The sequence below is a fragment of the Eleginops maclovinus genome, chromosome 3 (assembly GCF_036324505.1).
Source record: "Eleginops maclovinus isolate JMC-PN-2008 ecotype Puerto Natales chromosome 3, JC_Emac_rtc_rv5, whole genome shotgun sequence".
Lineage (NCBI taxonomy): Eukaryota > Metazoa > Chordata > Actinopteri > Perciformes > Eleginopidae > Eleginops > Eleginops maclovinus.
Window position 1 is genome coordinate 10,680,429 of NC_086351.1, and position 11,247 is coordinate 10,691,675.

The 11,247-nt window shown below is 41.3% G+C and overlaps 2 protein-coding genes across 4 annotated transcripts in view; one reads left to right on the plus strand and one right to left on the minus strand.

The window, feature by feature from the left end:
• itga10 (integrin, alpha 10) overlaps window positions 1-5,462 on the plus strand; it is a 24,388-nt gene extending 18,926 nt beyond the window's left edge. Inside the window, exons 12-30 of the mRNA XM_063878592.1 lie at window positions 606-754; window positions 901-1,044; window positions 1,153-1,359; window positions 1,447-1,577; window positions 2,116-2,282; window positions 2,423-2,565; window positions 2,653-2,763; window positions 2,919-3,004; window positions 3,115-3,256; window positions 3,349-3,441; window positions 3,558-3,634; window positions 3,742-3,831; window positions 3,915-3,999; window positions 4,106-4,216; window positions 4,291-4,398; window positions 4,486-4,599; window positions 4,683-4,778; window positions 4,867-4,980; window positions 5,065-5,462. Of these exons, the coding sequence (XP_063734662.1) occupies window positions 606-754; window positions 901-1,044; window positions 1,153-1,359; window positions 1,447-1,577; window positions 2,116-2,282; window positions 2,423-2,565; window positions 2,653-2,763; window positions 2,919-3,004; window positions 3,115-3,256; window positions 3,349-3,441; window positions 3,558-3,634; window positions 3,742-3,831; window positions 3,915-3,999; window positions 4,106-4,216; window positions 4,291-4,398; window positions 4,486-4,599; window positions 4,683-4,778; window positions 4,867-4,980; window positions 5,065-5,118 (2,222 nt within the window). The 3' untranslated portion in view covers window positions 5,119-5,462. The remainder of the gene's footprint in view (window positions 1-605; window positions 755-900; window positions 1,045-1,152; window positions 1,360-1,446; window positions 1,578-2,115; window positions 2,283-2,422; window positions 2,566-2,652; window positions 2,764-2,918; window positions 3,005-3,114; window positions 3,257-3,348; window positions 3,442-3,557; window positions 3,635-3,741; window positions 3,832-3,914; window positions 4,000-4,105; window positions 4,217-4,290; window positions 4,399-4,485; window positions 4,600-4,682; window positions 4,779-4,866; window positions 4,981-5,064) is intronic.
• polr3c (polymerase (RNA) III (DNA directed) polypeptide C) lies at window positions 5,460-11,176 on the minus strand. Of its 3 annotated transcripts, none has more exons than XM_063878596.1 (13): window positions 10,902-11,176; window positions 10,057-10,203; window positions 9,390-9,654; window positions 8,898-9,199; window positions 8,647-8,751; window positions 7,856-8,029; window positions 7,710-7,761; window positions 7,540-7,600; window positions 7,308-7,458; window positions 6,296-6,397; window positions 6,142-6,191; window positions 5,843-5,992; window positions 5,460-5,743 (listed from the first exon to the last, which is right to left on the minus strand). In XM_063878596.1, the coding sequence occupies exons 2-13, from the start codon at window positions 10,201-10,203 to the stop codon at window positions 5,662-5,664; spliced, it is 1,641 nt and encodes a 546-aa protein (XP_063734666.1). In that variant the 5' UTR covers window positions 10,902-11,176; the 3' UTR covers window positions 5,460-5,661. The 3 variants fall into 3 exon arrangements, with proteins under 3 accessions (XP_063734666.1, XP_063734663.1, XP_063734665.1); XM_063878593.1 differs by having other exon boundaries at window positions 10,868-11,176; XM_063878595.1 differs by having other exon boundaries at window positions 10,853-11,176.
• Window positions 11,177-11,247: the final 71 nt, after the last annotated feature.

An 11,247-nucleotide genomic window follows, 5' to 3' on the forward strand; every position in this document is an offset into this window, starting at 1 on the left:
ATTTACAGAGCCAGCACTATATATTTCTCCAGTGCTGAATGCACCAAGTCAATCAAGTAACGGAGGGGAGTGTTTTTGCTTCTAACCAAAAGCTAAATATATTCAATTAAAAATCACATTAAAAGACAATTGCCAAACACTGAACCTCAGGCCCGTTCAGTTGGCACTGGGACACTTACCTGATTTACCCAGTTGAAAATCCAGCTACCTAACTTAAACCTTTCAATGTAATAACCTCCAAAATGCATATGAACCTTTCCAAAACATTGTTTGATTATTGTTTACCTTAACATAACTTGTGAATGAAATTCTGTTCTGGAGCCAGCTCTCAAATCACACGTCAGAGCTCTTTCCAGCAGCACACAAAAACACCCCCCGCCTCAGAGCAGGCTGGAGTCAGACCATACTTTCAACTGTATGAATGTGTTACATGATTTAAACATTGACAAAAATATAAGTTCAACCACATGTGACGTATTACTTTACTCAGGCAGATTCCACTTTATATGTTCATTGTCAACCACACCAGTTTGAGTCTTCAACTCCTCACTGAAGACAATTGATTGTGTTGCAATGTTATATGATATGTTTTTATCTGTCCCCAGGTTACACAGTATCCTCTGTGATAGTTGGTGACTGGAAAAGGCTGTATGTGGCTGGTGCTCCTCGATTCAAACACAAAGGCAAAGTAATCTTGTTTGAACTCAGCGATAAAGGCGATGTAAACATTGTACAGGCCCTGAATGGAGAACAGGTAAACCTCTCTGTTCCTCTCTTTTCCCCTACAATAACGTTTTCTGTTCATTTGTTAACGCAGAACAATTAGGAATGTCATTCAGAGATTAGAGCAAGGGCTCCATCTAGTGGCAGTAAACTGAACAGGCATGTTTCTGTCTGCAGATTGGATCTTACTATGGCAGCGAGGTGTGTGGGCTGGATATCGACCAGGATGGCATCACTGATGTCCTTCTGGTTGCGGCTCCAATGTTCCTTGGCTCAGGAAACAAGGAAACTGGGAGAGTCTACATCTACACCCTCAGTGGGGTAAGACTGCAGTGATTCTTCTTATTATTATTGAAGTTAAGTGGTTTCCATAATTATTCTCTGACAAACAAGACTGACAATATGTACTTGTTACTTCCAATCTCACAGGAGGAAGTATTTGTGTTCAATGGCACTCTGAAGTCAGAGGAAAAATCCCAGGATGCCAGGTTTGGTTACGCACTGGCAGCCGCTCCAGACCTCAACCACGATGGCTTCACTGACCTGCTAGTGGGGGCTCCGCTGGAGGATGATCACAGAGGAGCCATCTATCTTTACCATGGAGCCGGTATTTACGTTGTGCACAATTACAAGCAGGTACTTGTCATTTGCCTAAATTGCCATGTTCCCAGGTGTATTTCAGGATGCAATGACTTTTGTTTTCTGCCTCTGGTCTTCTTTCAGCGTATTTCAGGGTTATCGATTTCGCCCACCATTCAGTATTTTGGCCGCAGTGTGAGTGCTCGGTTGGACTTGGATGGAGATGAGCTAATAGACTTGGCCGTGGGAGCACACGGCAGCGCTGTGATGCTCAGGTGGGTAGAGGCCATAATAGGGAGGGAGAGCATGACGGAGATTGAGAGAACAGATTTTCATTTTCTAGCTGTAGATTAAAGAAGTAGTCAAAATACGGGTGTCACAATGTAGAACATTGCCATTATATATTAAAAAAATAAGCTTAACTATTACGTTTATTAAACATATGATGATAGTGTGTAAATACTACAGCATCTCTCAATCAATTTTTTTTTAATTCATGATTTGTCTTTGTTCCCCAATCCCAACACACAATCTAGTGTTATTAATTTGCAAAAAAAGAGACAGAGATTAAAAAAAAGTGTAAGATGAAATAATAATAATACAATAATATTTGTTCAAATTGCCTTTAGATACTGCAATAATAGCCTTATTGTGAATTATTTTGGCATCCATAGTCTTGTAGGGAAAATCTGATTTTGTGACAGTCCTCATTAAATTATTTTAAATAAATAAATGAAATGAAATGAAGTAATCCACCTCTGGATTGCTAAAAATAAATCCTTTTTCATCATCCCATGTTCCTCCTGTCCCCAGCTCTCGAAGCATAGTGCAGATCAACGTGAGTCTGTCCTTTCAGCCACACTCCATCAACGTCATTCAGAAGACCTGCCAGAGGGGGAGCAGAGAGTCGGCCTGTCTCAACGCCACTGCCTGCTTCACAACCGTCTCCCACTCCCCAGGCCCACACAGGAACAGCTTTGGTATGACACGTTTAATTTTTTACTCTCCAATCCTAATAATGAGGACTGGAACAGTTGTGAACTGGCCAGACGTGCATAATAATTACAAAGGGGATTTTCCAACACTTACCATCTGTCCTAATTACCTGTCCTCTCCTCAGATCTGTGGGTGTCGGCCATGTTGGATGACAGGAAGTTGTCTGCGAGGGCCCTGTTTGACGACAGCTCCAACCGTCAGACCCAGCTGGCGGTTCGAGTTCACACAGGACAAACGCTCTGCTACAGACTGCCTTTCCATGTCTATGTGAGCACACATTAATGTCAAATGGGACATTTAAATGTTTAGGGGACTTTACTGCATCACTTACATTTGTGCCTGTCTTTGCTGTAGGACACGGCAGATTACATCCGTCCAATAAGCTTCTCACTGCGGTTCAAGATCAACGATACAGAGAGTGGTCCAGTGCTGGATGAAGGCTGGCCAACAACCGTCAAGAAATCTGTGAGTGGCTTCCTTAAGGCATCACGTCATCCAGCTGTTCGCAAACTATCAAACTAACTTGACACACATGGATTTTTGAATTACCTTGTTGTTACTGTGAGGGTCCAACTGCCGTGTTAGATAACCTTCAAACTTGCTGTCTTGTACCTTTGCAGATCCAGTTCTTTAAAGACTGTGGTGAAGATGATGTGTGTACAACAGACCTAGTGCTACAGGCTCATATGGACATCTCCGGGACAAGGTACATATTTTTAGATCTTCCTCTCATTCTGTTTTCTTTCTGCACCAGTTTGACAGGATCAGACATCCATTCTGTTGTTTTATCGAGATTTCATTGTGTTTCCTCCACAGACAGAAGCCTTATGTGATTCGCAGCCCTCGTAGGCGTCTGGCGGTGGAGGTGCAGCTTCAGAACAGACTGGAAAACGCCTACAACACTAGCCTGATGCTGAACTATTCACGCAACCTGCACTTCTCTAGCCTCAGCATCAGGGTAAAAAACACGTATTCTGCAAACACACCATACACATTTAGACAGATGAACACCAACAAACTAACATGGTTGATTCTTTTCTTGTGATGTAGGAGGATGCCAACTTTAAGATTGAGTGTACAGCACTCGGAGCCAACAGCCACTCGTGTAACGTCAGCTATCCAGTATTTCGCTCACAGTCAAAAGTATGTCCATGCCAGTAAATAGCTCAATCCCTCTCTCGACTCAGCCCACTCATACTTCACTTACTCCAGGTGATATGTGTCACTTTAGCAGGCTGTTCTCTTTTGTTTGTTTGCAGGTCAACTTCATGTTGGAGTTTGAGTTCAGCTGCACGTCTCTGCACAACCGAGTGCAGATGAAGCTTCATGCCAAAAGGTATCTCACCAAAGCAAAACAGCAGTTCAAAACTATATTGTTTCCATCATATTCTTCTGCGATAAGCCCCTGAGTTTACTGTTTGTAACCCTCTGGTTCTTTTACAGTGACAGTGTGGAGAGAGAGGACACTTTGGGGGACAACAGTGTTCAGCTGCAGAGTTTCGTTCAGTACGAACCAGAGTTGTTTGTTATCAGGTATGCGTATACAACAATAAAATGTATTAGTTACTTCAAATAGTTTTGTGTTAATGTGTTTTTAAACCTGTTTTTTTGTAAAGTGAATCTAATTTGAACCGATATGAGGTCCACCCGACTCGGACAGCGTCAGAGGCAATTGGACCAGAGTTCTATACACAACTTAAGGTATGGCTCACATGTTTAAATACAATTATTGTAAAGCTCTAAAAGGTTATTGATCTAAAAAAAAAAAATGAGGCAAAATTATATTATATGTTGTTTTTGTTTTTAGCTGCAGAACCTCGGATGTTACTCTGTGAGTAATGTGGAGCTGAGGCTGCTTCTGCCGTCCGTAGCTGCAGGAGACACAGTCTTCATGACCATCACCGATGTTTCATACAACGTGAGTAGTGCTGCCGAGTCAGGGTTTGTGTCTCTCTTTTAGATCTTATCTGACTAATTCGAATACTCCCATAGGCCTCATGGGTGAACTGCAGCGTGCTGAGTGATCTGCCCCAGCTGAAGGCCAGACAGAGAGACGTACGCGCCCTTCACCCAGAAGACATGATGCCAAATGACATACTGGTGAGGCCCCTGGTAGTGCAGCAGCTACTGAATACAGTGCAGCATCAGTATACACATTAACATGCATGTTTATATCTCTGTGTTTAGAACTGCAGCAGGTCATGGTGCACTGAGATTGTGTGTGAAGTAAAGCAGCTCCTACGAGGGCAGTTCGCTCTCATTCGTGTGACCCGCAGAGTTCATGATGACTTCTTCAGAAAAGTGAGTCACACAACAGAACGCTGATGCTCATTTTTGTCCTATGACACAAACATTGGTCATCACCTCTGTGTCTCCTTTTTCAGGCAAAATACAAGTCAGTGAAGATAATAGGTGCCTATAGCCTCGTAGCTCAGGAGACTAACCTCATTACTCTGGGCACAGGAACAGTCTGGAGGGAGGTAAGAAGACAGCAGTCAGATTTCTTTGACGGAGAAGGGGAATGGCATTTACTTTCTCTAATCTCTCCCTTCATCTGTTTTTCTGTAGACTGTGTTAGAGGTGCTTAAGGGCCGAGCTATTCCTATCTCGCTGTGGATTCTGATCGGTAGCATCATTGGAGGTTTGCTGCTACTGGCCCTCATCATTTTCATACTATGGAAGGTATTTTCATTTTATATTGACCCCTAAAATTCAAGAAACATGTTAAGAACGTAATCTAATCCATCCACCTTTTTTAAAAATCAGCTGGGATTCTTCACACGCAAACAGAGAGGAGAAGATGAGGACCATGAAGACTGAGCTCAAATATTGCTGCAATGACAACGATCGTTTGCCATGACAACCACCACATGCGCTGCCTCCCAGCAGCCACAGAGACAGTTTGGATTCGATCCATAGACCCAACAGGGACCTCCAGGACCAAAGAGAGCATCACAACGGCCCAACAGAAATGCACTACCCATTATTTCCAGGGTCGGGAGCACTTATGTAAATAATATTTTTCTAGAGTGTATTAAACCACAATTCTTCTATTTAATATACATACATCATCAAGGTTTTACATTTCAAACAATCGCCCTGTTTTATGTTTGTCGTACAGTTTTGTGTTTGTTCTTTGATGAAATTAAAACTGTTGAAAATAAGTCTTCTGTGCTCAGTTTATTCATTTGTCAGTTCAGGGATGAAATAAAAACAAGCAAAGTTATCTATTCAGATTTTACTGCACTTTAAACTGAATCAATCCGGTCATATTAACCATAAAACAGCCATACTTGACAACATTCATACACAAAAATTAAACGGGACAATCCTCAAACGTACTATGTGTGAGCCGAAATGCTCTCAACTTGTGGTAGCGGTGGAGGTGATGTAGGACTCTATAAGAAAGATGGTTTCATCTACCTGGTTCTCGGCCGAGTCTAACCTGGAGGGGAAAAGAACAATGATGAGACCAAACAATAGACCAGAGGTGATTCAATAAGGATTCCCCTGTAGAAAAGGAACTGATGTTTCGTGCTCCTACTTGTTGATATGAAGCCGTAAGGCATCCAGCTGTTGTTTTTCAGGAGCAGTGATCATCTCCTCCACCTCCGTCAGCTGCTCAGGTTCGGCCCCGCTGGCCTGCAGAGATGCCAGGATTGCTTCGATTCGCTGGGATTTCTCCAGCAGACGCCTATCAATCAAGAGAAGAAACAATCAAACATTGATCTGTGACAGAGTGTGTGAGACATACAACTCTTTAAGTAGATCATCACAATTTATCTGGGTTGCACAGGCAGTGGGACGCAGAAAATATTACGACATCAGTTATGATGGACTCACTTGCTCTCTTTGGACTCATACAGGCGCCGCTCTATGAGGTTGGCAACAGTCTGCACAGAGACAAAAAATCACTGAAGCCAAATCCAATATGAAAGTCATAAAAAGCATTGCATTAGCAGGAGCAATGAAAGTTACAGTATGTTTGGTCATTTACCTTGTAGCAGTTCTGAAGCAGCATTCTTGAAGTGGGGAGTTGGTTGACAGTGTAAAGATAGAAGGTACGAGAGGGAGCATAGTCGGGAGTCTTTGGGACTTCCTGATGAAAAACAAAATAAAAACATGGCAGTAAAGAAAGAATGGGTAGATAAGAAAATAAGAAATATGGCTGCAGCACTCATACTTAAATCATTCTAATGTACCTATTCCAATGTGTCAGAGAATTTGCCAAATGGTCACTTTGTTAAATGATTATTGCGTCATTGTCCACACAAACCCACAATAAAAGACTACAGTGCTTTTAAAGTGTAGTTTTACCTAGCAGATGTATGCCTACGCCAACCAGTAAGGTTCCAGTTTACATCCATGTCCGTCCTAAATATCATTAATGAATCAATATTATTGTATATTGTGTTCCCATGGGTCTGACAGAAGGACGGAAAAAGCAAAAATGTCTCCATCCTCTGTTCTCTCTGAAGCAGGGGCATACAAATATCTCAATCACTGCATAAATGAGAGTGCATCATGAAAAAGTGTGCCAAACCATTTCCAAAGTGGGTTTTTGGATCAGTTTTTTTTATTACTCCTACATTTCAGGCAGTCACTCTTTTAAATGCACTAAGAAAATGAGCCTGAAACAGCTCCACAGAGTAATGTCTTCCTATTTCTTGTCAAGGTTAGTCATTAATGGTAGTTAAGAGCAAGGAAGGTCTTTAATGTTGTTTATGGGAATGACAAGGAAAGTATCTATCAATTTATAATCTGTAGCATGGTTTGAAATACAGTTATTAAGAACATGTAGATGCAAAGGGGAATAATTTAATAAGATATTATGACACCCCTTCCCCTTTATACAAGTATGTGCCATTTCCATTGATAGCACATATGTATTTCTTTCTTCATTTATCTTCATCTGTGATCAATATGATCTGTATGCTCGATTGGTTTACACTGGTTATATCAAAAAGCAGGGGGTATCATGAAAGCATCTTCTCATGTCGAGCTTGTACCTGAAGCTGGACCAGGTTCTGTGATAGCAGCGAGTACAGCATGTCTTTAGCCTCTTTAGCCGGAATCATAGCAAAATCCTCCACCTGCTTCTGCTCCAGGTGACGTTTCCTTAGCAACAGACGGAAGATGCGGGCTGATCGGGAGCCAAATCTGCACCAGATTTAAAGTCATTAATAATTATTACCTGATGAAAGAACAATCAAATCTATATCAATTTAGAAACACACCAACCTCTCCTGAACGACAGACTCAAGCGTGGCTCGTGCCAGATTGGCCAGCGCTCTATGCATATCTGAGAGCTGAGTTAAGCAAAGCATCCATGCCTTGTGCTTCATTCATTAAATTTGTATAAAACAGTGTATTGGATGGTTGACAGTTTGCTCCAGGTTAAAAAAGGATACTAACAACGTACATCCCTCCTCCACTTTCACCAGCCTTCCCAACAAACTCCATCTAAGAAATGAAAAGGACAAGTAAATATAAAAAACATCTCCCAGATTAAAAATACAGATGTGTAAATGTGACAGGTGCCTTGCAGAGCTCATACCGGGTCATCAACCAGCAGTGTGAGGTACTGGTCTAGGATGGGCCTGAGGATGTTGTAGTTGGTGGGCAGCGACCTGAAGATCTCATTGGCTGAGAGGGGCTTTGTGCAAGTGGCTGAGGGCGAGGTCGTCACCTCACTCATCCTCAGCATAGTCCTCACTATCTCACTGCTAGTCTGAGAAATGGAGACGAAATGATTATTACAAAGACATTTATTATCATCATTATCATAAACAACTACGATACATAGGTGGCCAGAGGGGAACATTTAGGGAAAGCAGTGCTGACTGTAAAATGAGGATTACAGATTATGCTATTTCTTTATATTATGTAGGGTCGTGTATGAGAAAGGATATTGAAATATGATGCATTTCATTATACAGAGGTTATGACGTCATACTGTATATCACTATATATATTTAAGCAAGGATCATTTTAAAATTGTAGGAAACTTTATGAAGTTTTAAAAAGAACAGGCCAGAGAACAGTGGGATCTGCATATGCATTTATCCATCCCTTTTACATCCAACATCAAAGTGCAACACAAAGTGAACCAATGTTGCCACCAGTCTTCGCATGTATACTCTTAAACAATACTGAGAACTGAAACAGTATCACAAAGTATTGCAAAACAATACTAATTTAAGCTAACTGGCAGTAGCTTCGAAACACAGAGAGGTGAGCGAGTCAAATCAGGGTTTTAAGTGAAGATCCTAACAGGAAGCAAAGTTTCTTATAATTTAACTATTCCTTAAATAAAACATTTTAGGCACTCAAGTTCAAAATCCTGACCTGGTCCAGTTTGTTGGCTACAGCAGAGATGATGGCCTGGTCTCTGAAGTGGAGATGAAACCTCTCAAAATTCACCTGCCAGCAAATCCCCTCATCACCATGTGTCTAAGCATAAAAAGCAAACATGGAGAGATCCAGAGTCAAACAAAAGTAATACATGACATGCGATTGACAGGAAAATGAAGACATCATTTAAGTGTTAAAAGTGCAGACAATGTTTTTAAAGTAACTAACATGTAGCAATCACCCACCTCTGAATCCATTTTAGCTTTCTTTGCATTCCTTTGGTCATCTACATCCTCGCTGGAGAGTTGGCGTTTGCCTCTCCCTGTGAGTGTCACGTGAGGCACTTTGTAACAGTCGGGGAAGCTCTCTGCTGTGGGCGGAGCGTTGCTGACTGGGGCAGCTGGTGTACCAGGGATTGCAGGGGGAGCTGGAGTGGCACTCTCTTTTGGCCCTGCTCGTGGCGGTGGAGGGCACCGCTGAAGGAAATGGGTCTCCACCAGATTGGAGAATGAATTAGACACTTCATTGTAATCCATGCTGCGACCATCTAGAACGACAGGAAAAATAAAAGCGTTGTAAAATGGGACATTTATTGGAAAATTCTGCACAAATATTTAGTAAAGTATAATTTAATCTCTTGAAAGATATTAGGATTTTCAACAAAGTTTTTATGTCTTGCACGTTGCTTGACTGACATCCTGTCTGGTTTCCAAGTGTTAAGAATCTTAGATACTGACCCTCCATGTTCTGCGTAAGACGGTCAGCAACGGTCTTAACCGTGCTACTCATGGTCATGTGACCTCTCTGTAGTAGCTCCTCTATGATCAGCTCTCCAGTGTCCCCATACAGGGTTTTTGCAGTGTAGATGTAGCGCGGGTATCGCAGAATTCTCAGAATCCGGTCACAGCTGGTCCGATACTCCGTAGGGCTCCCAGGTCCTTTACGGCCTGAGCTGAACACACAGGCCCCGTGCTGCACCAGCACACACAGGGACTTCTTCACCTACAAGGAGAACGAATAGCAAGGGAAAACGTGCTTTTTACCACAACTCCTTTCACAGTCACACAAAAACAAGAGTATTAATCAAATGAAAGAAGACATCTATTATCTATTATACTGTAGAACATGTTTTTGCAAGTGTTTTTCTACTTTATATTGCAAATAACCCCAGCAAACAGAGATTTAAACCAGATATATGTATAAAAACGTGTAAAAGCAGCTGAATATTACTCTTTGAATGGCTTGACATTCCACCAATGAAAGCACACATGCTGGACTGCCAATCTCTGTTTGAACAAGCTGAGAATGCAGTGCAGTTTAAATAACAGTAAATGTATAAAAGCATTTCATTGGTGCAATGTAATTACAGTAAAAGCCAAGAAACAATAATTTTAGGAGTGTTACCAGGTCCAATGAGATGCCAGTCTCGTGAAGGATGGTTCTCAAATTCTGTGCTCCACTTTTAAGCAGATGTGTTCCCACTTTCTCCACCACTTCTCCAAAGTGCTCCTGCAGCAGGAGACCACACAGACGGACCTCCTGGGCGGTCATCTACACAAAATTACACAACAATGACGAAATGTCTCACATCTTGGCTGAAGACGACCTTTACAACAGCTTACACGAAGCCTATATGTCATCACAACAATATAACATACAAACATAATATATAACACTGTCTACGTGTTTCAAATACACATTATAGATGACTGGTTGACATTCCTAGAACATCTTATAAGCACTTATTAAAAGCATAAGGAAAGCGATTGCCATACATAAAACAAACAATTTAGACAGTTGCAATGGAAATTATCAAGGTGTTATGTGTGGTGTGTATTATGTTGTAGTTTCATATTTACGGTTTTATAATATATCAAGCGACACAAGTTGAAAAATAACCAAAAGCAATAAACTCTATGTGCAGCACATCAGTTTTATACAGTGTAACTGTGTTTGTTGCCTCAAACTGCATCATGCCTATCATATAACATAACTTTAAATCAACACATAGAAGTCTAGGGCGTTTATACATCCAACAACGTCACCACTTCAACAATGAATAGCTTTAGTAAGTCAATAACAAAACAAAGCCTGTCAGCTATTCCCAACTGCCTAAGAGATACAGCTGCGCACTTCGCAGACTATCTGGTTGACAGCTCACGTTTACACATTATGTCATCCTAAAGGTCTGCTACTTAACTGATCTTCCACAAACCTTTCCGACAGAAACGTTTCAGGACAGAAGTCACCTTTGTTTTAAAGCATCCCACAGATCTTCAACTTAACACATGCGGCTTCTCGTTGACAACACACAAACACTTCCGGTCTTCTTTTTTATTTTTACGGCGGGTGTCAACCAGCGTTAAAGGCAGGCGCATTAGTGCCACCTTCTGTATTGGAGTGTGAACCAGGGTCTACAACTGTTTGGCATTAATGTTCGAAGTAATGTGTTGAAAAACTGAAAGATAAAGTTGTTAAAAAAAACCTGTTTGAATTTAAAGACAATAACAACTCATTGTGTATTTAACTAAATGTAATCTGAAAAGTTAAACTGCATTTTTCTGTCTTGTTTATTTATTTAATGTAATTTTGTAT